The sequence below is a fragment of the Phyllopteryx taeniolatus genome, chromosome 8 (assembly GCF_024500385.1).
Source record: "Phyllopteryx taeniolatus isolate TA_2022b chromosome 8, UOR_Ptae_1.2, whole genome shotgun sequence".
Classification (NCBI taxonomy): domain Eukaryota; kingdom Metazoa; phylum Chordata; class Actinopteri; order Syngnathiformes; family Syngnathidae; genus Phyllopteryx; species Phyllopteryx taeniolatus.
The window spans coordinates 9524530-9552349 of NC_084509.1; the positions used below are offsets into that span (position 1 = coordinate 9524530).

The 27820-nt window shown below is 41.3% G+C and overlaps 1 protein-coding gene across 6 annotated transcripts in view; it reads right to left on the reverse strand.

Moving 5' to 3' along the window:
- Positions 1–27820, reverse strand: part of igsf9ba (immunoglobulin superfamily, member 9Ba) — a 94741-nt gene that overhangs the window by 34560 nt on the left and 32361 nt on the right. For all 6 annotated transcript variants that reach the window (XM_061782489.1, XM_061782490.1, XM_061782486.1 and 3 more), the window contains 4 exons: positions 20938–21084; positions 9289–9440; positions 5268–5385; positions 802–943 (listed from right to left, as the gene is read on the reverse strand). In XM_061782489.1, coding sequence (XP_061638473.1) covers positions 802–943; positions 5268–5385; positions 9289–9440; positions 20938–20998 — 473 coding nt within the window. In that variant the 5' untranslated portion in view covers positions 20999–21084. The remainder of the gene's footprint in view (positions 1–801; positions 944–5267; positions 5386–9288; positions 9441–20937; positions 21085–27820) is intronic.

Here is a 27820-nt window from a genome sequence, read left to right on the forward strand (position 1 = left end):
ACTAAGGGATTACAAATAAAAAATATTTATTTTAAATGTTCAAAAAAAACTAAAACTGAAACTGTACAGTTCTATTATTTTGAATCAATTCAAAATTGTATTTTATTATTTTCAAATAAGAGCATAGAGGGTACATTTAATTTAAATGTAAAATAAAAAATTTAAAAGTTTGTATAAATTTAAAGTTACATTTTATTTTCAATGAAAGTATTATGAAATATAAAAATGAGTTTGTAATATTAGATTTTTAAAATGTTTCATATAAATCCAAACATTACATTCTATTCAAAAATAATTTCAAGTTTTATGAAATATTTGTAATAAATGTTAAATACCTGTAATTGTTTTTATTATATGAAATTAAATATGATAGATAGATAGATAGAATAACTAGAAATATGATAGATAGATAGAATAACTAGAAATACATAATATTATCCTTCCTTTCTAATGAAAAGCTTGCATGTCCAAATCTTTTTGTTGTTTTCCACATAAAAACAAACAAATCTAAAGATAAAATGAAAACATTTGTATCATTTTCAGACAATACAATTAAGGATGTCCTTTTTAAGAAACAGTCAAAATAAAATAAGCCACAATTCCTTTCAGCACTTAATAAGGGAATGACCCATATAGGCAACTTAAGCGAGTCAAAATGGATGCCTCACTATAAGGCAGTCGAAGAAAATAAGAAAAGGTTCTGATTATAATAACATTAAAAGACTGTCCTTTAATGATACTGTATGTCAAATAATAATGATAATGTCATATTTTGACTGTTAATTATACTGGCACTTTTACTTCTTGAAGTAGACGTTCTCCTCCTCCCAGAACCAGGTGTAGGTCAGGTTTCCAGGATACGCCTCGGCTTGGCAGGTGAAGAGTGCATTCTGGGATATGTTGACGGTGATGTTTTCTGGTGGGGAGACAATGAACGGAGGCCCTGAAAGAAAAAACAAAAACCAGCGGATAATTGGTAGTGTTGTTCACCAATAACATCACGGTGGAACTTCAAATCACGTGATACTTCATCGAATCTCTTGGGACTTCAGCTTCATCTAACCTACAACCTTTTGGCTATTTTACGGCCAGTGAGAACATTTGATTAGCTAAATATGATCAGCCACTGTCTTGGTGAAGCAGCATGTGGCTCATCATGCAAGTTTACATTTGAACAGCGTGTTTCAAGTGAACAATTTTATGTTTGTGATCACAAGGTAGCGCAGTATTTAGCACTGAATATACAGAATTCCGTGAAGTCTGTTGTTTATAATTTTGCCTGTTTTTTGCCGAGATTAAAACTAAAAAGACATCAGGCCCGCCATGCAATTCTAAAACCATTTTATGAGTTTAATTCGTTCAGTGACCACACTTGTAACTCAAATTACTCACATCTGAAATCTATGTTGCCCATTGAAATGAATGGAAATGACAATCTCGTCCAGCATCCCAAAAAACAATACACTCTTAAGTTTTTTTTAACTGAGAGAAAAAGCATTCTACATTGTTGTATTGTATGAAAACATACACTAATGACATAATTAAATTAAATGTAAATAAAGTTTTTGCAACATGCTTTCATTCAATGGACATCGTGCAGCTTCGTCTGAAGTGTGCACCCTGGCCACCAGGGGGCATTATAATACATACATTTAATACCCCATAGATTTGATGATGAAACATGAAGACTGTCGTAACTAAGCTGCATTAATAGTAGTTTTTGCCTGTAAAAATATTATATGCTCTGTCTTTATGTGTTGCTGCACAGTTTTTGTTCAAAATGTTTATAACTACTGCAATATCAATCCTAGTTTCATTAGCACCTCCACAGTGTTTCGCATTGTGTGTTAGCAATAAGCTAGCCGACTTTCGTAAAACAAAGTTATGTAGTTTGGTTAAATATACAGGGTGTAATGTTTTTTATGTTAATTTAATTGTGTGTTTAATTTGACAGCTTAAAGTGACAGCTTGAAGCAAGCACACTTGGCCTCATTATTAAATAACTTCTGAAATAACTGTTCGCTATCTCCCAACTGCACCGAGAAAACTCAGGGAGGCAAGAATAAAGATCATCTGCTCATCTCTCAACGCTCACTTTCTTAGGACCCATGGTAAGAAAAAGCGAACTTGTAAGTCAAATTTTTGCTCACAATGCAATGCAAAATATCCATTGTGCGACGCCTCGTAACTCGCAAAGCTCATACATTTGGGCAATCGTAAGTCAAGGTACCACTGTAAAACCCATTATAAAAGCATTTATTCCACAAATGCTTAACTCCACAAGTGCATATTTTCCAGTGGTTAACATTATACTTGTATGACAGCTAAGAATGTTCAACCTGTTCTTCTTCTACAAAGGTAACATGCATCATTTCCACTCCAAATCACCAGAGCGATGACACAACGCAGTACGGCAGACACGGTCGTGGTAGTTGAGCTTGCGCGTGCTTCACATTGTAACCTTTTCATCCCCTCGGGTCCTCTCGCTCTTAACTCACCGTAAAAAAAAAAAAAGTTAAAACGAACAGAAGCCATGAAAGGTAAGATGTCTTCATGAGCGGGCCCAGATGCAAAAAGCCTGCTGCTCGTTTCCAGCTTCACACAAAGAAGTGGACGACTGACAGGCACAGTGAGGCATAATCAGTTGAACTGAAAATCAACACTGGTAAAGCACTCAAAATGAACATGCAGAGATTTGACGTTTGGCCTCAGCTACATAAGATACATGTTGAATACTATTCAACATCAATAAAAATCTGACATAATCTGACAGTTTAAAGAAGATTATTATTATTATTAGATAATTATAACTTTTAGAGTTTTGCTTGCTGGGCCGTTTTTTTTTTTTCCAGCTAGCTTACAATATAATGTATATGATTCAACATCAACAGGTGTCTTGCACTAATCCATACATGCACTGATTGTGCTACCTAGGCCATTTTATGTTGAATATCATCCAAAATAGATAGGTTGTTGAAGTGACGCATGTCTGGGAAGGGGTAGGATTAGCCCAGGTTGTAAGTGGAAGTTGCGAAGAGTTGCTAGTGGATTTGTCAGACATTTCTTTTTAAGGGTAATGTAAATTTGAAATGATAATGAACTGTTCTGGGATTGGAGCTTGTGGTGGTATATTTACAGTTTCAACTCGGGATGCACCGATACCAAAACCAGTATTGGTCCCAATACTTTGTACATACTTGTCCTTGTAAAAATGCACTGATACAACACAGTGCAGTGACCCAGGACAACATTGAAAGAACTACAGGCCTCCCTGGCCTCAGTTAATGTCAGAGTTCACGACTCAACAATAAGGAAGAGACTGAGCAAAAATGGCATCGATGGCAGAGTTCCTAGGCAAAAAGTACTGCTGACCAAAAAGAAAATAGAGGCTTGTCTTTGAAAAAAACAAAACAAACAAACAAACAAAATCTGAATTATTCCCAAGACTAAGAATGGAAGAATATTATATGGACTGATTAAACGAATTTTGAAAGGTGTGTGTGTCTTGTTACATCTGGCGTTAATGTAACACAGCATTTCAGAAAACAAACATATCAACAGTCAAACATGGTGGTGGTAGTGTGATGGTCTGACACTGATTCACTACTTCAGGAACTGGACGACTGTGAATTCTGCTCTTTACCAGAAAATCTTGGAGACTGTTCGGCCAGCAGTTCATGATCTCAACCTGAAGCGCACTCGGGTTCTGTAGCATGACAATGATCTAAAACACACCAGAATGGCTTAACAAAAACCAAAGCTAAACATTAAAATATGGAAATTATGCAATATATATATACATCATCTGTACCGCTTAGTCTCACTAGGGTCGCAGGCATTTCGTTTTTGAACAATAATTGTTTAAAATAAAACATTTTCAACACAATTTCAAGATGTCATGGCATTATCAGGTATCGGTACTCTGTATTGGTGTGTACTAAAATGTAAGAACTTTTATTTGTAGGCTACTGGGTTTTAAAAAAAAGTGGTATGGGTGCATCCCTAGTTTCAACTATTATTATAGGCATCTATTACTTGTTGTTCTTTGCTATTTGCGGCAAGGTTCGGTCATTTTAAATTCACACGGAAATTTTTTTAAGCCGATACTAGATTTGTGTCATTTGAGATGTACATGGAAAAATAGGATACAATCGTTGCTTGCCATATCGCAGTTCACCTTTTGCTGTCTCGCTGTATTACAGATTTTTAAATTAAAAAAAACAAATTTTATATCGCAGACTTTTTATTATATTGCGTGATTTTGGGGGAAATCATTTATTTACATCGACTAATGTATTGTATATCACTGCAGACCAGGGGCAGTTTCTGATATGGGAGATCGGGGTCGTCGTCCCCCACACCCCGGCCCGCCCCTCCCCGTTTAAAGAATGGATTTCCAATGTACAGTTGCCCCTCACATTTATGGACCATTGTTGAATGGCAAAAAGTTACCATCAGCAGCCCTGTGGAGGACTCTTCCCACCCCTTGTTGAAGTTTGCCCTCGCCCCCCCCCCCCCGCCCCTACCCCTTGCCCCCTGTTGTTGATCAGTGAAAATGTACTATCAGGACCCTTTGTATTAGTGTTATGCATACAGCTTTAAAATATACATAAAAGATGAAATAAATATAATTTTCGTCTATCTTGGGGGGGTTCTGGAACGTAACCCCAGCAATAAACGAGGGACTACTGTATAGACATTGTGTAAATGGGAATTGGGCACTACAACCTGCAGCCTTTGTGTTAAATATCATTCAAAATCAACAGTCTTCTTGCTGTAACATCAGATGCTATGATTCATGAAAGTTTCAGGACAACCGCTTGAAAGCGAACATGACTGGCAGAGCCCAGACAGGCAAACCTTGACAGGGGAGACGGACGTACGCGGACCTAAGAGAGAGGAAAAAAATCCTGCACTTACCTTGTTGTTGTGTTTTAAAAGCAACACTTGCTTGTTATTTATGGATGCTAACGTCAACCCTCACAGGAGCTGAGCTCCACAGGAGACATCTACAATATGTCGGCCTGTCAGAGGTAATGGAGGGGAAAGTGTAACGTGCACACAGACAGGTCGTCTGAAGAGAGCACTTTTGATGTGGTGAAGCAGCACGCGGCTCGCTATCCAAGGTTGTTTGTGAATTTCAAGTCAAAGAATTGCCTATTTAAGACCACGACGGGACAGCAGAAGACCTTGTAAGCAGCACTCTGTACAATTTCTTTCCTCTTGGTGCTTTTCCAGTCTTTATTGGGCACGCGACCGACTTGTACCTTGCACCAGCAGACGGGTGGTGTGCAGCACCTCCCCTTGGTCGCTGTAGGCTCTGCATGTGTACGCCCCCCTGTCGTCGCGGGTGATGCCGAGGATGGTCAGGCTTCCGTCGTGTGCCTGAGAAATAAAATGAAGAAAAACTAAGTTAAAAGATACGAAGGTTGTATGAACATGCATGTGGTACCCATGTTAATATGCAGCCTGTCATTGCTGAGCAAGACACCGATACCCGAACTGCTCCCTGGGCGCTTAAATGCTGCCCCCTGCTCCAGTGTTCTACTAACAAGTGTGTGTGTTAGCTGTGTTCACTGTGATGGGTAAAATGAACGAAAATTAACAAATTCATTCTTCTTAATCTTCTGAGCTTACTTGATGACAACTAATAAAGGGTGAAAAAACACACTAGAACCCCCCCACCACACCACACCCACAGCCTTTCCCCATAAATTATGCAGTAGGTTGTGATGCTGTGTCCATTCAAGTCATTCGCAGCTGTAGTCAGTCCATTATGCAGCTGAGGGAGAAAAGGGCTAACCTCGCGGAACTTGGCCAAGGGACGCCGCATATTCTCCGTCTGACATGCTGTAAGCGACTGTACGGTTGCTAGATTACCTAACACGTCAGTGCGTGTGCAACAGGCTGGGAGTCAGAGTGTGAAGCAAACTGCGAAAAACTGTGAAGCAGATCCATTCTGAAGCTTAGGAAACAATTTATGACAACTTTAAAAAAGAACTAGGAGTCCTTGACCATTTTTTTTGCATCAATATTAAAGCCAAACAAAGTCATAGGAATGTTTTTTTCTATATTATTTCATCCTTCTATCCATTTTCAATACTCAATCCTCATTAGGGTACTAGGTGTTTATTTGAAGGAGACAGCTATTTGGGGAGAGGCATTTATTTAGTGAACTGTATAGAGTTCCAGGTATTTTTTTGAAGGAGGTGTTATTTGAGAAAAGGTATTTATTTACTCGGGCATTATTTGGGGAGAGGCGTTTATCTACTCAGCTGCACAGTGCCAGATGCTTATTTCACAAAGCCGTTATTTGGGGAGAGGTGTTGATTTCAGCTGCAGAGTGCGCCAGGCATTTATTGAAGGAGTACCAGCTCCAGAGTACCAGGTGTTTGTTTGATGGGTGTATTATTTGGTGAGAGGAGTTTTTTTATTACTCAGCTGCAGACAGTACTAGGCATTTATTGAAGGAGGTGTCTATTTGAGGCGACAAAATTATTAAATTTTCTATGGCATGCCAGTGCCATAATGGACAGAATAGTTCTGGCATCATGTTTGGCTTCTTTAGAGAGCAGACTAGTTGAGAGTGACTCAAGCGTGAAGCCCTCCAATTAATTGTCACATTTTAAGGTATCAAATAATCCTACTGTCAATTTGTAATGGATTTTAATTGGAACGCTGCATCTTGCCTGCAGTGTCCCGGAATGCAAGATATCAGTTCCTCAGCTCAAGCTACAAAACATTTAGAGGACAGTTACAAGCTCACCTACATACAATATGTACGCTGCTTTGTTGAATATCTTCATTTTATGGACCCTTTTCCCAATGTACATAAATAAAGCAATAAAGTTAAGTAAAGAGCACCATGACGATTACCCCCGGTCGCCCCACCTCTCCAGCCTTTGTCTGACACATTCCAGCATTTCTCTGGAGAGTCTCTGTGGAAACGAGCATGTGGGTGAGCAAACACGGCGAAACACACGCACGCGCGCGCACACACACGGAGACAAGCTTCTTAGCACACGTTTCCCAAAGAAGAAAAATATCAGTGGACAGCTGATCAGCCCTCCGCTCAGTTTGGGATTTTTATTTTTTTTGTTATTTCAAGCAAAACATCCAAATGAGGACTAATGTAATATGGATGACCACAATTAATGAATCAGAAAGTTTGTCCAATCGTTTAGTCAGGGTGACTGGTGGAGAGAAAGCACATAGTAACATACATAGCTTCAGATCTGTGTTGGACTTCTTTGAATAAACTAACCCAATAAAAACAATTATAATCCATCCATCCATTTTCAACACCGTTTATCCTGGTTAGGGTCGCGGGACACTGGAGCCTATCCCAGCTGACTTTGGGCGAAAGGCGGACTACACCCTGAACTGGTCACCAGTCAGTCGCAAGGCACATATAGACACGGAAAACCATTCGCACTCACATTCCCACCGTCACTGAGTAGGAACTGAACCCACGCTGCCTGCACCAAAGTCAGGCGAGTGTACCACTACACCATCAGTGACGGAACAATTATAATTAATGAAATAAATTAAAACTATAGCATAATTTTTTTTTTAAACCATGTAAAAATAAAGAAAAATGAAAGTAAATAAAATCAAAATAAATAAAAATATAAAAGTCAAATAAAATGCTACCTACACTAAATAAAAACTCGAATCCATAAAAACTCAAAAATAAAATAAAGGTAAAAACTGAATAAAAATAGTAAATAAAATACTAAATAATAAAAATGAAATGTGAAAATACAAATTACACAAAAACTGAAAAAATGAAATGAAATAAAATTAGGGGGAAAAAAACTAAAATACACATTTCAACTGAAAATATTTTTTAAAAATAATGATTGCACAAAAATCTGTACATTTAAATAAAAATGAGACTAAAATCCTAATAAAAAAATAAAAAATAACATTACAAAAACTCAAAAAATGTAAAATAAAAGTAAAAGCAGAAAAGAATATTGTAAACCCCCAAATGAAAAAAACAACTAATAGAAAATTAAAAAATAAATAAATAATACCGACACAAAAACTGAAATGAACTCAAAATACAAATGAATAAGTAAAAAAAGTCCATCCATCCATCCATTTTCTGAGCCGCTTCTCCTCACTAGGGTCGCGGGCGTGCTGGAGCCTATCCCAGCTGTCATCGGGCAGGAGGCGGGGTACACCCTGAACTGGTTGCCAGCCAATCGCAGGGCACATAGGAACAAACAACCATTCGCACTCACAGTCATGCCTACGGGCAATTTAGAGTCTCCAATTCATGCATGTTTTTGGGATGTGGGAGGAAACCGGAGTACCCGGAGAAAACCCATGCAGGCACGGGGAGAACATGCAAACTCCACACAGGCGGGGACGGGGATTGAACCCCGCACCTCAGAACTGTGAGGCTGACGCTCTAACCAGTCGGCCACCGTGCCGCCAGTAAAAAAAAAGTGAAAACTACAAAAAAATCATTGCACAACAATACCAACAAAAATAATTGATTCAAGGAACATTTATATATACGGTGGACGACTGGTTAGAGCGTCTGCCTCACAGTTCTGTGGTCTGGGGTTCAATCCCCGGCCCCACCTGTGTGGAGTTTGCATGTTCTCCCCGTGCCTGTGTGGGTTTTCTCTGGGCACTCCGGTTTCTTCCAACATCCCAAAAACATGCATGGTAGGTTAATTGAAGACTATAAATTGCTCGTAGGTGTGAATGTGAGTGCGAATGGTTGTTTGTTTATATGTGCCCTGCGATTGGCTGGCAACCAGTTCAGGGTGCACCTCGCCTCCTTCCCAATGATAGCTGGGATAGGCTCCAGCACTCCCACGACCCTTGTGAGGATAAGCGGCTCAGAAAATGGATGGATGGATATATATATATATATATATATCTTTATGGGGATGTAGGGAGCACCTGAATGAGTCATACTGGATAAAGTCATGGTCCTACTAATCAATATTGTAAGGTCCTAATAAAGTCTGTTTGCAATTATACACTAAACTATATCTTCAATTAAAAAACACTCCCAACGGGCCAACGTTATGAATAAAACATGACTCACTGCTGAATGTTTGATAGATTTTACTTGAGCACCACTCATTTTTGAGATTCCTTCCAAATGATGTGCTATATTTCACATCACAACAACATGATTAACTGATATTAGCCGGAGTGAGCGATTTAAAATGGGCGCCATCTGTGGGGAGGAAAAAATACATGCTTCTGTATTAGCGCAGGCTCATAAATCTGAACTGCAACCATGATCTTTTTTATTCTTACCGAGTATTTAGCATTGGTGGCCAGCTCCTCTCCCTCCCTCAGCCAGCTGATCACAGGTTTGGGGTTTCCCTGGGCAGAACAGCTGAGCAGGATGCTGCCCCCTTCCTTTGCCTCCACATACTGCGGCGGTGTCGATGTAAATGTTGGCGGAGCTGTTGGGAGATTAAAAAGTAGACAAAAGTTACTCAACTGTATTCACAACAAAATATTTGTGTTAAATTCTCATAAATGTACTTACTGCCAAGATTTGTTAAATCTATGCACTTACACTTACTTACCAGGTATTTATTTGAAGGTGTTGTTTATTTTGAGAGATGCATTAATTGACTCAACTGCAGATAATTTGTTACACTACTCACAAAAAGTTGGGGATATTTGGCTTTTGGGTGACATTTCCAGCAGTTATTTTTTTTATGTATGTTTGTGAACAATAGTGTCAATGAATTTTGGTGATAAGTCACCACCTGTTTTTTCTAGCCAAAAAGGAAAAACAAGGCGTTTATTTGAGGAAGGCGTTTATTTTTCTTAACTGAATGATGTAATTGGGACACAGTGTCTATGAAAGGGACAACCACTGTTTGAGGAAAAAGAGAAGTGCCAGGTGTTTATTCGTAGCAGGTGTCTATTTGCAATACGTTTATTTACTAAACTGAAGAAAAAACTGTATCAGCCATTTATTTAAAGGAAACATTGTTTGGGGAGGGGCATTTAATGCTGCCTATGTTAATGCCGTTGAGGTAGGGTCACGGGGGCAGCAGCTGAAGCAGGGAAGCCCAGACTTCCCTCCACCAAGGAGTTTTTTAACCACCTCAGTGACTTCAACCCCAGGGATAGGGGCACCCACCTCAGAGTCCCCGGACTCTGTTTGCTCGTGGGAAGGCATATCGGGAGAATTCAGGAGGTCTTATTTGGCCCACCAACTCACAACGTCCCGAGTTGAGGTCAGCATTGCCGGATCCCCACTGTACACATTGTTGATAGTGCACTGCTACCCCCTCCTGAAACATCAGATGGTGGACCAGGAATTTCCTCGAAGCTGTCAGGAAGTCGTTTTCCATGGCCTCACTAAACTCCTCCCCCAGCTTTTTGCCTCAGCAACCACCAAAGCCGCTTGGCCAGCCGGAGTCGCACAGGCCAAAAAGGCCCGATAGGACTCCTTCAGCTTGACGACATCCCTTACTGCGGGTGTCAATCAACATTTTCCGGGATTGCCGCCACGACAGGCACCAACCACCTTACGGCCACAGCTCCAATCGGCTGCCTCAACAACGGAGGCAGGGAATGTGGTCCACTCTGACTCAATGTCCCCCGCATCCCCTTGAGTTCTGCCGGAGGTGGGAGTTGAAACTCCTTCTGACAGGGGACTCTGCCAGACGTTCCCAGCAGATCCTCACAATAAATTTGGGTTTGCCCAGTCAGACGGGCATCTTCCCCCACCATTGGAGCCAACTCACCACCAGGTGGTGATCGGTTGACAGCTCCACCCCTCTCTTCAACAGAGTGTCCAAGACATGCGGCCACAAGTCCGATGACATGATCACAAAGTCGATCATCGAATGGCGGCCTAGGGTGTCCTGGTGCCAAGTGCACGTGTACACCTTTATATCTGTAGTTGGTGTTCATTATGGACAGTCCGTGACTTGCACAGAAATCCAATAACAGAACACCGCCGGGGTTCTGACCCACATGAGCGTTGAAGTCACCCAGCAGAACAATGGCGTCCCCAGCGGGAGCACTCTCCAGCACACCCTCCAAGGACTCCAAAAAGAGTGGGTACTCTGAGCTGTTGTTTGGTGCATAGGCACAAACAACATTCAGGACCCGTCCCCCCACCCGAAGGCAGAGGGAGGTTACCCTTTCGTCTACTGGGGTGAACCCCAATATACAAGCAACAAAGCACTGAGCAATCTGTATGCCTACACCTGCTCTGCGTCTCTCACCATGGGGAACTCCAGAGTGGAAGAGAATCCAACCCCTCTCAAGAAGACTGGTACTGGAGCCCAACCTGTGAGATGAGGTCAGCACGACTATGGCCGAGCCCCAGCTCCAGGAATAATAATAATAATTAATAATAATGGGCAGCATGGTGGCCGACTGGTTAGCACATCTGCCTGACAGTACTGAGGACCGGGGTTCAAATCCGGCCTCGCCTGTGTGGAGTTTGCATGTTCTCCCCGTGCCTGCATGGGTTTTCTCCGGGCACTCCAGTTTCCTCCCACATCCCCAAAAGATGCATGGTTGGTTGATTGAAGACTCAAAATTGCCCTTAGGTGTTAATGTGTGTGGGAATGGTTGTTTGTTTATATGTGCCCTGCGATTGGCTGGTGACCAATTCAGGGTGTACCCCGCCTCACGCCCGAAGAAAGCTGGTATAGGCTCCAGCACGCCCGCGACCCTTGTGAGGATAAAGCGGTACAGAAAATGGATGGATGGATGTATTCATGATAAATAAAGATTCTTCTTCTTCTCTTCTTCTGTTTGAAGCAAGCCAAGGATCACCATTCATGTGTTGAAATTCCGGAAGTGGCTTCTTGCTACAAGCTAAATTTGTGGAGTAACTGCTTTGATGACTGATGAAGAAAAGGGGCTCCCCTAAATGCCACACTTCTTTAAAATCCAAAAGGAGCCTCTTGGTGATGTCCTCGCATTACCCTCTGATGCTCCTAAGCTTCACCCGCAGCTACGGAGAAGAAGCTCTTCACAAGCGACCCCGGGCCGATAAACCTTCCTTCTTTTTTTGCTCCCCACTTTGAGTATTTCAATGGAGTGATGATAAATAATGGCAGTGTGCTCATTTTGAAGAGAGAGTACAAGTGGGCCACTTGCTTGCTGCTGGGAAAATTGCCACACAGCGTCATGCAAACTAATGGTCCACTTACAACGCTGTCTGTCTCTCCATTTTGCTGCCTAATAAACACTCTTTGGATACACAAGTACAAGGTAGGCGCTAGTTGGACGGGTTTAAGTCAACAGCTGTGTTTTACACTTTAAGATACATGACATCATTTTCACACCATAGTGATTAAGCAGCTATGCCAAGCAATTAGTTGGGCTTTAATTACAAGGCATATTATTGATCTTTATTGGAGATTGGGACTGCAGAGAAGAAAGTGACAAATTATGACTTTCAATGTGTAGTTTTATACAGATGAATAGCAACAGTTCCATCCACTCTATATATTGGGTTAATTATAATTAATCATTGTGCCATTATACAGTATTTCACTGTCGATAATATTATAGTTCCCACTTTGCACAAACTGTGCAAATATTACTGTAGCATAATTAGACGAATTTTATTTTTATTAACACATACAAATATGCAAAACCTATTAAAACGTATTTTAATTCCTTTTTGTTTATACTTTGTTGGTCGCTCTTATATTGTTAAAATGAGTGTATGTGTGTGAATTTTGCTACCGTGACAACTCTCAAGGGATGAATAAAGTATTTATCTACTGTCGTGCCTTGACTTACGAGTTTGATTTGTTCATCTTTCCCCATTAAAATGAATGGAAATGCCATCAAATTGCACCCACCCCCAAACTTTTGTGTGTGCCTTGTCAACCAGGGGGCAGTATATTACTTACATAATAAATACAGGAAGACATTCCCTTCTAAGCTCAGTAAGCAGCAGTAATAGTCGTTTTTTTGTAGAGTTTGTGAGTATAGTTACATTGCCTGTGTACGTGTTGCTGCATTGTTTGGGTTCAAATATCCATTACTTAAAGGGTTTTAAATACCACTACATCAAGGCTAGTTTTATTAGCCTGTCTATACTGCTATGTATTTTAAGTTAGCATTAAGCTAGCAGATTTGTAAGTCATGTGGTTTGGTTAAATACTCAACGTGTAATCTTTTTTGCTTCATGTTTAGTTTTACAGTAAATTTCAACTGGGAATGACAATAAACACCTGAGACAAGCACTTTGTCTTTTTTGAAGAACTGTTCACTATCTGCCGCTTGTTATTATCTGCTGCTTGTTATTCCTCGCAAAAATAAACTTAAAAACGATTGAGCCTCATTCACTAACAGTAGGTATGCACACAGTTGTGCTTAAATCATGCGGACACACAAATCTGTGATTCATCAATGTTCATACTTGAATTTGTTCATACTCTGGAAATAAATTTAGAACCTCAGAGCATGCACAAATAGTGAATGATCTACTTTCGAATAAATGTTAAATACACAGACAGATCTTTTTTCAGATCATATTTATCATGTACTACTGTCAAGTTATAATGATTGTTTTAGCAAATATGAATTGAAACTCCCTCTTTAAATATTTAGTTGCCAATCTTTTCCATGACTTCTGCTTTCAAATTAAATTTGTAATAAAAATATAATGAAAATCAAATGCAGGGTCCAATAATGTATATGTAATAATACAATGAGGTGATTACACATTTACAGGATGTACTGTATATGATGTTCACGGTCATCACGGCCATATGTGGGAAACCATAACGACCACATGGCCTGTGACAGAAATGAGTCTGACATCTCTGAATTTGAGTTTTCAATTAACCCAACATGCATGTTTTTGGAATGTGGGAGGAAGCTAGAGTACCCAGAGAAAACCCACCAAAGCACGGGGAGAACATGCAAACTCTAGAGGAGAAGGCTGGAGTTGAGATACGTAGACCAACATATTTACTATGTAACCACATAGAATGCTGTGCTCCCGCTACATATAAGCGCTGCTTTTAAATTGTAACCCTAATTTAGTTGCCTCTTGGGGGGAAGGAGCATGGTGTGACAGCAAACAAGCGGCGCACACAGCGTGGCGATGACAGCAGGAACATCGGTCAACCTGGGACTGCAGGTACGGCAAAACACTGGAGTTGCTCCACTAAAAAAGTAAGCTATGCATCACCACGTAATTCTACTTGCAGCAGCCCGCCCGTCATCAATTATACAAATTAATCGGATTCTTCTGCTCTTTTGGAGGCATGCATCCACGCTCGAACACAGTGTTCTTTGAAGGTTCGCTCACTCTTGAGGGGTGACGTCCCACATAATGAACTTAAAATATTTTACGGGGAAGTGGACCAGAGAGACAAGGGGAATGTCCTAAACGTCATTTTCAAGGGTGATCAATTGGTAGTGTAGCGGTTCACATAACTGAATTCTACCAATTCACTGCGACTGAATGGTGATCAGTTCAGGGTATAGCCTGCTCTTGCCCTAAATCAGCTGAAATAGACTGCTGCTCCATATCCCAATGATACCAAATCGGAATTATTGCATAGAAAATGCAGATGGATGTAATGCGATTGTGAACTAAAGCAACAGTATTTAGAAATTTGACCTTCCTAAAGCGCTTCAAAATCATTTGGACGCCATGCTGGTTTGTAATAAGGGGAAAAAAACAGAGTTATTGGTATGTTGACCAAGAATAAACCACTTTAATATATGTCTCAAAGTGTGGTACGTTTACCACTATTAGGGCTCCTTGTAGTGGTACGTGAATTGCCTAAGTACAGTTCAGTTGTATTTAACTTTTTAAATTCAATACAGGCGGCACGGTGACCGACTGGTTACCACATCTGCCTCACAGTTCTGAGGACCGGGGTTCAAATCCCGGCCCCGCCTGTGTGGAGTTTGCATGTTCTCCCCATGCCTACGTGGGTTTTCTCCGGGTACTCCGGTTTTCCTCCTACATCCCAAAAACATGCATGGTAGGTTAATTGAAGACTCTAAATTGAACTTCCATCCAAACAAATTGATGGCATTTCCATTCATTTCAATGAGGAAAGTTGATTTGAGATATGAGTGATTTGAGTTATGAGCATAGTCACAGTACAAATTAGACTCATGAGTCAAGGTAGCAATGTATTAATTTTCCCCATGGTTGATTAAAGAAACTAATTCCAATGGCCATCCCTAATACGGATATGCTAAAAGCTTGCATCTTCTCCATTAGGGTCAAAATGGCAGTCTATGCCCATGACACAGGGTCTGTTTTTTTTTTTCTTACGTTGAGTGTTTTCTTGATGTCTGCGAAGCTGAGTGATGCGTGAAAAGCACAGCGAAGGGAACACAAGGCAGACTAGACAGGAGGAAGAAGAAGAGGAAGAGGAGGAGGGAGGCAGACCGGAGGGAGACTGGCCTCACTGTCTTTTTTCAGGCACAAGGCCTCGCCATCTGACACCTGCCACTGAGTGGGCACTAATACGCCATCCGCTTGGCAGGAAGCGAAGGCCACTGAACAGGAACTCCAAAGGAGGAATGCGTGTGTGTGTGCGTTTGTGTGTGTGTGTGTGTGTGTGTGTGTGTAAACAGGAGAAACAGCAAAGGGCTCCGCGGACGAAGAGGGCACCTGCTTCCTTCACACCACTTCCAAGCTATTGTGTGGTCTCTGAACCAACACCAACATCTAGGTCTTCAGAACAAACCGACTAAATGCTTTGAGGCAATGCCACGACATCGCTGCTGCCCTATTGCCTTTTTGATTGCATTTCTAATTGCACAAATAGTCCAATAGTTCCAAATACAGAGAAGTGTGGACTGAAAAAGGTGATAACTAGTGACGCTCATTTGACTAAATAAATTCCAGGGAAAATCTGTCAATTCATCATTTAGCCTTGAATCTATATTTAGTTCTATATATATTGAATATATATTTAGTTGTGTATACACACACACATATATATATAAATATATATGTGTGTGTGTGTATACACAACTAAATATATATATATATATATATCCATCATCTGTACCGCTTAGCCTCACTAGGGTCGTGGGCGTTTCATTTTTGAACAATAATTGTTTAAAATAAAACATTTTCAATACAATTTCAAGATGTCATGGCATTATCAGGTATCGGTACTCTGTATTGGTGTGTACTCAAATGTAAGAACTTTCATTTGTAGGCTACTGGGTTTTTAATAAAGTGGTATGGGTGCATCCCTAGTTTCAACTATTATTATAGGCATCTATTACTTGTTGTTCTTTGCTATTCGCGGCAAGGTTCGGTCATTTTAAATTCACATGGAATTTTTTTTAAGCCGATATTAGATTTGTGTCATTTGAGATGTACATGGAAAAATAGGATACAATCGTTGCTTGCCATATCGCAGTTCACTTTTTACTGGGATGTGGGAGGAATAAATATATGGCGGCACGGTGGCCGACTGGTTAGACCGTCAGCCTCACAGTTCTGAGGACCCGGGTTCAGTCCCCAGCCCCACCTGTGTGGAGTTTGCATGTTCTCCCCGTGCCTGCATGGGTTTTCTCCGGGCACTCCGGTTTCCTCCCACATCCCAAAAACATGCATTAATTGGAGGTAGGTGTGACTGTGAGTGCAAATGGTTGTTTGTTTGTATGTGCCCTGCGATTGGCTGGCAACCAGTTCAGGGTGTACCCCGCCTCCTGCCCGATGATAGCTGGGATAGGCTCCAGCACGTCCGCGACCCTAGTGAGGAGAAGCGGCTCAGAAAATGGATGGATATATATATATACACACATACATACATACAGTGTGTACGGAAAGATTTCAGATGCCCTTAAATTTTTCACTGTTATATTGCAGCCATTTGTTAAAATCATTTAAATTCATTTTTTCTCATTAATGTACACAGAGCACCCCATATTGACAGAATTGAAATTTTGGCTGATTTATTAAAAAAGAAAAACTGAAATATCACACAGCCATAAGTATTCAGACCCTTTGCTGTGACACTCATTTAACTCGGGTGCTGTCCATTTCTTCTGATCATCCTTAAGATGGGTCTACACCTTCATTGGAGTCCAGCTGTGTTTGATTATACTGATTGGACATGATTAGGAAAGCCACACACCTGTCTATATAAGACCTTACAGCTCACCGTGCATGTCAGAGCAAATTAGATTCATGAGGTCAAAGGAACTGCCTGAAGAGCTCAGAGACAGAATTGTTGCAATGCACAGATCTGGGCAAGGTTACAAAAAAAAATATGCTGCACTTAAGGTTCCTAAGAGCACAGTGGCCTCCATAATCCTTAAATGGAAGACGTTTGGACGACCACAACCCTTCCTAGAGCTGGCCGTCCGGCCAAACTGAGCAATCGGGGGACAAGAGCCTTGGTGAGAGAGGTAAAGAACCACCCAAAGATCACTGTGGCTGAGCTCCAGAGCTCCAGTCGGGAGATGGGAAAAAGTTCTAGAAAGTCAACCATCACTGGAGCCCTCCACCAGTCGGGGCTTTATGGCAGAGTGGCCCGACGGAAGCCTCTCCTCAGTGCAAGGCACATGAAAGCCCGCATGGAATTTGCTAAAAAAAACACCTTAAGGACTCCAAGATGGTGAGAAATAAGATTATCTGGTCTGATGAGACCAAGATAGAAATTGTTGGCCTTAATTCTAAGTGTCATGTGGGGAGAAAACCAGGCACTGCTCATCACCTGTCCAATACAGTCCCAACAGTGAAGCATGGTGGTGGCAGCACCATGCTGTGGGGGTGTTTTTCAGCTGCAGGAACAGGACGACCGGTTGTAATCGAAGGAAAGATGAATGTGGCCAAGTACAGGGATATCCTGGACAAAAACCTTCTCCAGAGTGCTTAGAACCTTAGACTGGGCCAAAGGGTCACCTTCAAAAAAGACAATGGCCCTAAGCACACAGCTAAAATACCGAAGGAGTGGCTTCAGAACAACTCCGTGACTGTTTTTGAATGGACCAGCCAGAGCCCTGACTGAAACCATATTGAGCATCTCTGGAAAGACCTGAAAATGGCTGCCCACCAACATTCAGCATCCAATCTGAGAGAACTGGAGAGGATCTGCAAGGAGCAATGGCAGATGATCCCCAAATCCAGGTGTGAAAAACTTGTTGCATCATTCCCAAAAAGTCTCATGGCTGTATTAGCTCAAAAGGGTGCTTCTACTAAATACTGAGCAAAGGGTCTGAATAACTACGGCTGTGTGATATTTCAGTTGATCTTTTTTAATAAATCTGCAAAAATTCCGTTTTTTTCTGTCAATATGGGGTGCTGTGTGTACATTAATGTAGAAAATATACATACATACACACATATACACACACACACACTTTCCCTAAAAAAATTATATCATGGAAAAGTATTTATTTCCATAATTCCATTCAAAAAGTTAAACTTTCATAAATTGTAGATTCAGGGCCCACAATTGAAACAATTTCAAGTATTTGTTTATTTTTTTACATGATTTGGTCTTCCAGCTCATAAAACCCACGAAATCAGGAATTCAAAAAATTAAAATACTGTGAAGAAATCACCATTTACTTCTCAGTTTTTGCAGAAAAAAAGAATTTGGGAATAAAAACAGTGAATTCAGTTTGAAATGAGTAATTCCTGTTCAAAATGATGAAATGTCGGGAACTGACTGCAACTAAAAGAGTCCTCATTAAAGCAGTTTATGCTCTCACATTCTATTCTCATGGGAAACTATGCCTCTAAAGTTGCATAAACTTGATGTCAGCAAGTTGAATAAGAATTAATTGAACAATTAATTCAATACAAACGCCGTGCAATGAACTAGTTTGCATAGCGGTGTAAAAATACATGGTCACACATGGCACACACATTCAATTAACGCTGTATTTGCTGTTTTTCATTCAATTGTTTTATATTTATGGGCTAGAAGTGTTTTTCATAAAAATCTTTACAGGAATAATGACTTTACTACTTCATTAGCATAGGTCAGAAAGACTATGGCATGTTCTGACTTGCGTACAAATTTGAGTAGCGGCACCAGAGCCAGAATTTGAACCCATAACAGAGCTATGAGGCAAGTGTGCTAACTACCATACTGCCTGACTGGCCTGAAATTGAATTTCCAGTATTTTCTGTAGGAAAAATTGCAATTTGAACTTATAACCAAAATAGTGGTCGACCAGCATTCCAGAAGGGACTGCTTTCGACCTTGCAAGGTTTTACTGTGTTGCAATTCTGCATTAGTGTGCTTGATTCTCAGCAGTCACACAAAGTAGGGGGGGGAAATTACTTGATTTATCATTTGTGTTAATGCTTGATTCTCAGCATCCACAAGACTAAAGGTCTGAATGTAGATGTTATTTGGGATATTATTAGTTGCTGATGAAAGGCCTGACAGGAGTGAAGCGCTCTGCACCAGGAAGTTGAGCGTGAATACTGATGGGGCAAAGCGACAGAGGTGCAGTATGCCCGCACAACAAGACATTCATAAAAGCGCACAGGTGACGCTAGGCGCCACAGTCTGACCTATTCACTCTCATGCGGACAGAGGGTCTCATGCAGTGGCAACATAAACGCTGATGATGTCGGCACTATCGGAAAAAAAAAACAATCAGCCATTACACACAGCATGTTTTACTCCAATGTGATTATGTGGGGCCGTGGGCTTTATAAATGGTCCTTTACAGTACACTAATCCACATGCTGCACCTTGTCATCATTATTGAAATAGGGATGTCTGATAGCTACTGTAAAACATATGCATAATCACATTTCACAAAGCAGAAATACATGTGTGAATGACAAAGAGGAGATTAAGTGACCTGCGAAATATTGTATGAAAATCAACAACTTGACTACAAGTGCTGGATACTGAAGGCAAACCAGTTTTTGTTGCATCACACACATCTGCAAGCCCAAAAAAGTTTGATATGAAAGCTGGCCAAAATGCATTCTGCACGTAAAACACAGCATACTGCATCGGATTTGTTAATGCACTTGGGGGCTTGCTGGGGAAATGCAGAAAGTGCAGATATGTTATTTTCCCACCCAGTCATCACTTTGATAGCTCGCAGACGACGTCTCAGTATGGCCTTAATCAAACCAAAATCAATAATGTTGGCTCGCTCTAACTACTCTCGTGAAAACGTACATCAGTGGGACATTTACCGCATTTTTAAAGACCAGATGCTTTTAAAAATGAGCAATCCATCAATGGTGCAAATCAAAACAATAGTGGAATTTTAAAGTACTTATGTAGGTAGAGTTACAATAGAAAGTGCCAGATTTTAACTTCATATTTTCTTCAGTAGGACTATTTACACCATTTTTGGTGTAAATAGTTTTTACGGCCATTTTTCGCGGCCGTTTTGGAGTCTATCCCAGCTATCTTCAGGCGAGAGGCGGGGTACAGCCCGAACTGGTCGCCAGCCAATCGCAGGACACACATAAACAACCATTCACACTCACATTCACACCTACGGGCAATTTAGTCTTCAATCAACCTACCATGCATGTTTTTGGGATGTGGGAGGAAACCGGAGTACCCGGAGAAAATGCAAACTCCTCAGAAGTGTGAGGCAGATGTTCTAACCAGTTGTCCACCGTGCCGCCATTATTATTATTATTACTACTACAGGTAAATATGCAATATTCTAAGTAAGTAGCACATTAGTGTAAAAGAAATAACACTAAAATAACATTAGTGTAAAAAAATAAGCCAACCAATGTTATCGTAACATTATAATTTTAAGCCACTCCTTCAAACTCTTAACTTTAATGATGGCCGAGGAGGAAAGTGTAATAAAAGTTGCACATTACCCCTGGCGATTATGTATATATTTTTAACATGAACTATTACATACAGTAAATGTAAAAATAAGTTTAGTGCTCATGTTATGTTAATAGCAAGACATTTTGCAGTTAACATAAACAGTCAAGCAGCCTCAGTAGAGATTGGCCATGAGACTGACCGTTGACCGTGAGGTGCACCCAGCTGCCGTTGTGGAAGGTGTCGTACTGTTGCTCCAGCATCAGGACCCTGCACTCGTACCATCCCTGGTCTTCCGAGCGCACCGGCTCGATCTGCAGGGAGGCCTTCCCGTGCAGAGCGGCTCGACCTGTGGACGCGTGGGAAATACAACACGAGTTGTCAAGAAATCATCCAATTCTTTGGACCAGGTCAGTGGTCATGTTGGGGTTTCACAGGGATGACTTTCATGCAGTCAGTTCAGTGAGGGATCGATTCCTGTCTCTGTGTAGCATGTCTAACCATATTGTCATTCCATATGTATCAGGTCTGTCTGAGAAACTTTTTTAACCAACACAACATTACGGTACACTTCAAACCTGGTAACACCCTAAGACAAAGGCTGGTACACCCCAAAGACCAGACACCCCATACCCTGAAAAGCAATGTGGTGTATGCGGTCAAGTGCAGTGAGGAATACACAGATACATACAGTACAATGAGGAAAACCAAGAAACCACTGAGCAGACTCATGGCACAACATAGACGGGCTAACTCCTCAGCACCTCCTCGAGAAACAGCAGTCTTTTGAGGACAAAAATGTGCATATTTTGGACAGAGAAGACAGGTGGTTTGAAAGAGGGGGAGAGAGAGAGCGAGAGAGAGAGAGAAGCCATCTACGTGAAGGTGGAAAGACCATCTCTCAACAGAGGAGGACGCCACCTACTGCATAGGTGTCAAACTCAAAACCCAGGGGCCACATCCGGCACGCCACATCAATTTATGTGGCCTGCGAAAGCAAATCAAGTGCGTCGACTTCATGTTTCTTGCAAAAATGACTTTGCAAATCATCTTCACTTTTAATAACATTGATACAGTATATTGCAAACATTTTTGTTACCAATCCCCATTTTCAAAATAAACTGAATAATAGTAAAACTAACATTTTACTGCCTTCTGATTTCAAATATAGTTATTCATCTGTGTGTATATTTATTAATTGAACATTTACTGTATGTGTTTCCCCCGAGGGAAACCATAATTACGATGTGGCCCGCAGCAAAATGAGTTTGACACCCTTGACATACTGCACCTCCCACATACGATGCAGTTTTTTCATCCATTCCAAAGAAACTCAATAAATCTGCCTCCAACAAATAAACAAAAACAAGGCCTTCTCTGACAATAACAGAGCTCTAAAACACCTTTTTACAACTGAATGGAATATTAATGAGGGCGTTTCCACCGAACGACTCATGTTGACGGACAGCGGCCTCTCTGCAAGGCCTCTTAGCGACTGTCGTTTTGCATTCCAGAACAATGATACCATTTGATGTTTTGGGCGGGCCTCCAACTTGGAGCATAAAGTGTTGTGCTTTCCTAACTAAGCCTTGTTGCATGAACTGATGAATTTGGCTCGGATGATAGGCGAAATGTCTTGTAGGACAACCAGAATAGTCCATTAGCCATCGATTCAATGCCCTGAGAATGAAATGACCTCAATGAAGGACAATCTTCACAGACATCTATGTGCCCTAGGACTGACTGATGACCAATCCAAGGTGTATTCTGCCTGTCTCCTACAATCAGCTGGGACAGACTTTGCTAACTGTAGCTGGGTAAGACACCAGTGGCTGTAGGTTTTTCTCTGTGTGTCCTGCAGTTGACTGGTGACCATTCCAGGGTGTGGTCTGTCTTATGGCCACAATCAGCTGGGACAGACTCCAGTGACTGTAGGCTTGTGTCTACATGCCGTAAGATTGAGTGGCGACCAATACTGAGTGTAGTCTTCTTTTCACCCAGTCAGATGGGAGAGAGTTACAGTAGGTTTGCCTTTATGTAACGTGTACTTGAATGGTGATCAATTCAGTGTGTTCTCTGCCTTTTGCGCACAGTCAGCTGGGTCAGACTTCAGTGAGTGTAGGTTTGTCTCTCCGGTTTAGTCTAGCAGACAGTCATCGGAGTCCACATAGGCTCGTGACACCCTCTTAACTCTCAGCAAAAAGTGCAAACAAGTTGATTTCCCAGCTCATACAAATATGTGAAATTGTCCAACTGGCTGGAAAACAGAGCAGCTGCTTAGCAGTAATTCCTGGAGGCCACAATTTTAGCAGATTCAAAAGAATTCATGCGGGTGGAAAAAACAGCCTTCCATCTCAAAGACGGCATACGTTTCACACACAACTTGTCCAGTCTGCCACTTTTTTTCCTTCTCCTTCACAGCTCAGGATAAATTGGAATTCAAACAGGGGCAAATCGCAAGGGAAGGGAGAAATTGAAGAAAGCGAGCCTGCCGAAATCTGCTGCCGCTCGGCTGTCTGTCTCGCAGCTTCCGGCCCGCTGCTCACACGGCCGCCTTTGACAGCCCGACAGACTAAAACGTTGGCTTCTGCCAGGCCTGACAAGTGTTCTGAGATAAAGCCCCTTTGCAAACTTTGATGTGTAAACGGTATGTACGAACTGCTTCCTGTTCCTAGGAGTCGAGGTTGCTGACATGCTCTTGCAGAACTGTACGTACATGCAATGCATATATGGGTCGACCGCGCGATCGCAGTCGTAGCTTGGGTGGAAAATGGACGTCTTTTTTTGTTAGCAGAAAATCAATGGCGTCACGGGGAGGAGAAAAGCGCAGCAACTGCAGTCTTGCAGGAGAAGAAAAAAAAAGGCTGGTTTGTCTTGAAAAAAAGTCAGGTCTATTTTTGGGCTCGCCGTTGAAGTGCTGAGTCGGGTTGGATACATGGTGTCTTCAGGAGATCAAGGGAGTCGATGCTGCTGAAGCGAACCACAGTGCATCTTAATCATAATTTTGGGCCAAATTAATAGGCGTTTTTTTAAGGCTTTCACATACTGCACATCCAAATGTACCATAAAAAAAAATTCTTTGTAGCACCTCTCAAAGATTTATTTGACGAATTAGCGCTCCAAGTCATTTTCACTTTAAGATGAGTTGATCCATGAAAAACTCAAGAATGCATGGTTGAAAAGACACAAAAAGTTGTTATTTTGGTTTGAACCGGCCCTTTTCAGTTAATTTTAGTGATTCCCAGTGGTCCCTCAATGATAAAATGATTTTGTCCGATTGCTAGCAAATTTGAAACACGTAGTAGACAGATGGGCAATGCTGTGCTGCGAATAGTTTTTAATCACTGCTTGTGGTTACCATGAAAAAAGAAACTCTTAACAAGTGAATACAAAAATTGGCTCAGTGGCACCTCTCCCAGCATTATTTGAAAATTCAGCTCCCAAAACCAGTTTTGTTTCAGAACATGAAACTTGGTGGGCATCTCTATCACGAGTAGAGCCACACAAAAAAGTCTCAAGAACACATGCCCGATAAGCAGTGTTGGGGAGTAACAAACTGCATGTAACATCCATCCATTTTCTGAGCCGCTTATCCTCACAAGGGTCGCAGGAGTGCTGGAGCTTATCCCAGCTATCTTCGGGCAGGAGGCAGGGTACACACTGAACTGGTTGCCAGCCAATCGCAGGGCACACATAAACAAACAACCATTCGCACACGCATTCACATCTATGGGCAATTTAGAGTCATCCATTAACCTACCATGCATGTTTTTGGGATGTGGGAGGAAACCAGAGTGCCCGGAGAAAACCCACGCAGGCACGGGGAGAACATGCAAACTCCACACAGGCGGGGCCTCAGAACTGTGAGGCAGACACTCTAACCAGTCGCCCACCGTGCCACCCTACACGTAACAACATTACTTAATCCATCCATCCATTATCTGAGCCGCTTATCCTCACAAGGGTCGCAGGAGCGCTGGAGCCTATCCCAGCTATCATCGGGCAGGAGGCGGGGTACACCCTGAACTGGTTGCCACCCAATCGCAGGGCACATACAAACAAACAACCATTCGCACTCACATTCACACCTACGGGCAATTTAGAGTTTTCAATTAACCTACCATGCATGTTTTTGGGATGTGGGAGGAAACCGGAGTGCCCGGAGAAAACCCACACAGGCACGGGGAGAATATGCAAACTCCACACAAGCGGAGCCAGGATTTGAACCCCGGTCCTCAGAACTGTGAGACTGACGCTCTAACCAGTCCTCCACCGTGCCGCCAGTAATAAACTTGTTTGTTGCATTATTTAAATTGTATCATGTTTTATCAGTTTATTATTTGAGTAAAAAACAAACGTGGTTGATTTCAAAAGAATTGTCAATAGTTTCATTTAACTTTTTAGAGGAAACATCAAAGGGTGCTGTTAATTAGTTAAAATTACGAAAAGTAATCAAATGTAATTAGTTATATTACTTTGAGAAAGTAATTGAAATAGTTACACTACTATTACATTTTCAACAGGTTAACTTGTATTTGTAACCAACTACATTTCTAATATTCCGAACACTGCCGATAACATTTTGACATTTTGGTATGAAGTAGCCCTTTTAGGGTCATTTTGTCCCTTCACAGGTGTTATTCCGATACAAACTTGTCCTGTGACCTAGGGTTGACTGATGACCAATCCAGGCTGAAGTTTGGCTTTTGCCCATAGTCAGCTAGGACAGACTGCCACTAACTGGTAACCAATCCAGGGTAAAGTTTGCCGGCCGCCCAAAGTCAGCTGGGGCAAGCTGTAACTGACTGACAACCAATCCAGTGTGTTTGCCTTTTGCCCACAATTATCTGGGACACATAATAATTGACTAGCGACCAATCCAGGGTGTAGTCTTTTGCCCACAGTCGGGTGGTACAGACTATGATTGACCAATCCAGGGTGTAGTCTTTCGTTTCACACAGTCAGTTTGGTGAGTAGACTCACTTTTTGCAGTTCCAATCCACTTGCATCGGGGCCGCACCGGGCTAGGGAGGAACCATACATCTCATGACATTTTTGCCCTTGGTCTAAGCTCTATTAATTGCTATTCTACTTTGTTTGGTTGGAGTCGGTCAACAAACAAGTCCACATAAATATTTACCCTAATAATCTTTGGTCCTGCTTCAAAATATTACTTCAAATCTACAGGCCGTGGCTTACGCTGCACAAACCAGGGGAGGTGTTGTTGAAAGATGTACAGTATGATGCTCTTACGTCGGCAGCTTGTCCCAGAGCCTGAGAGTCAGACAGAAAAAAAATCTTACAAGCTGCGCGGCTGAATTATTGATGGGGTCTTTGCTTTGAGTCTGCATAAAAATAGATGTTTTTAAATGCTGTAATTTCCATACAGCCTCGAGACAAACACGCACGGTAATAAACTAGGGGAAAATAATGTAGTCTGTGAGGGGGTGCACAAAGAGTAACGTTTAGCAGGAAGAGATCTTTTCATTAGGGAGCATTTACTTCAAAAGTTGGGTTTTCAGCAGATTCAATTATGTTGAGCAATTATACAGCTCATTGCAAAATGAACACATGCAAAATTGTGGAATGGTAGGATTCCAAAATATGTAATTAACTTTTAAGTGCCTCAGTGGGTGTTGCTGGTTTGGTTAGCAACATATTTCAAATGGGTTCAGCAGTTATTTATTTAACGTCCGTCCATGAGCTGAGATAATTACACTTACCATGCATTGTTCTACAGTATTCCTGACAGAAAAAGGGAGTCATCTACATGAGAGAGGCGTTTAATTTGAAACCTTAAACCGGGCTTGAAACATGAATTTGAAAACCCTGTCTTATAAATCAAATAGAAATCTAATTTGAAGCACAAATCTTTTGAAACATTAATTTTAAACCTTAATCAAATTTTGAAATGTAAACACAGCCTTGAACCTAACCCTAACCTGAAAACCTACGGAAACCCACACCCAGTCTTAAAAATCTAATTTGAAACCCTAATCGCGTTTTAAAACCTTAATTTGGAACCATCGTTTGGCTTTAAACCTTAATTTGAAACCATAGCCCTTGTTTAAAACCCAGTTTGAAATCCTGATTAGAAAACCTAACAACAACCTAACCCTAATTTAAAGTCTTTTTTTTTTTTTTATTATTATTTACCTAGTCTTCTTCTCACTGGCCTTACCTCATTAAATAGATAAATTTTAAAAATATTACAAGTTTCATTTTAAACCCTAGCCTTGGCTTCAACCCCAAATTTTAACCCCTAACCCTGGTTTAAAAGCCCAATTGAAAACCCAAAATATTGTTTTTAATTGAAACCCTAATTCCTAACCCTTACCTTGGCTTCAAACTGTACCTGAAAGTGATCAAAACTTAAAGTATCATTCGATAAAAAATTTTGTAGGATGCTCCAATACTAAAATATTTGACAGCTGCAGCCCAAATTGAAACCCGAATTTTCAAACCCTAACCTTGGCCTAAAACCCTAGTTTGAAACCCTAATCATTGTTTGAAACTCTAACCCCAGCTTGAAACCTTAAAGTGCTTTAATCTGACTGTAGTGTTCATGCGGCTACTGCTCCACAGTCATCCAGAGGCCACAGCAAAGTGGACACTGATGTGCTTTCTAAAGGGGGCAGTTTGTCTCACAGCGCAACACCTGCTGTTGGTCAACAGGTTCAAGTCCACAGTGACATGCTCTTGCAGGAGCACTCGTTGCCACTATAGAGCTACACAGGAGGGACCCCTTTTTTAAAAAAAATAAATTAATAAAAATAAAATAAAATAAATAAAGACAATCGTCAAAGTCTGGAGGCATTTTCACTTTCAGCACTTTAAAATTCAGCCATGCTTTGCATCCATTGACACATCATTAACAGGGTGGAGTTTGTTACGCAGTATAAAGGAGCCAACAGGAGGGGATAAATGTGACCCCATTCTGACAGTTCGCCATCTTGTCTCTCACACTCACACACACACACACACACAAACACACACACCCCATCAGCGGAAGCAATTTCCTGTTGCGTTGAAGGCAGCGTGCAGACATATTGATTAAATCAGCGCAGGAGGATTTTATTTTTTTA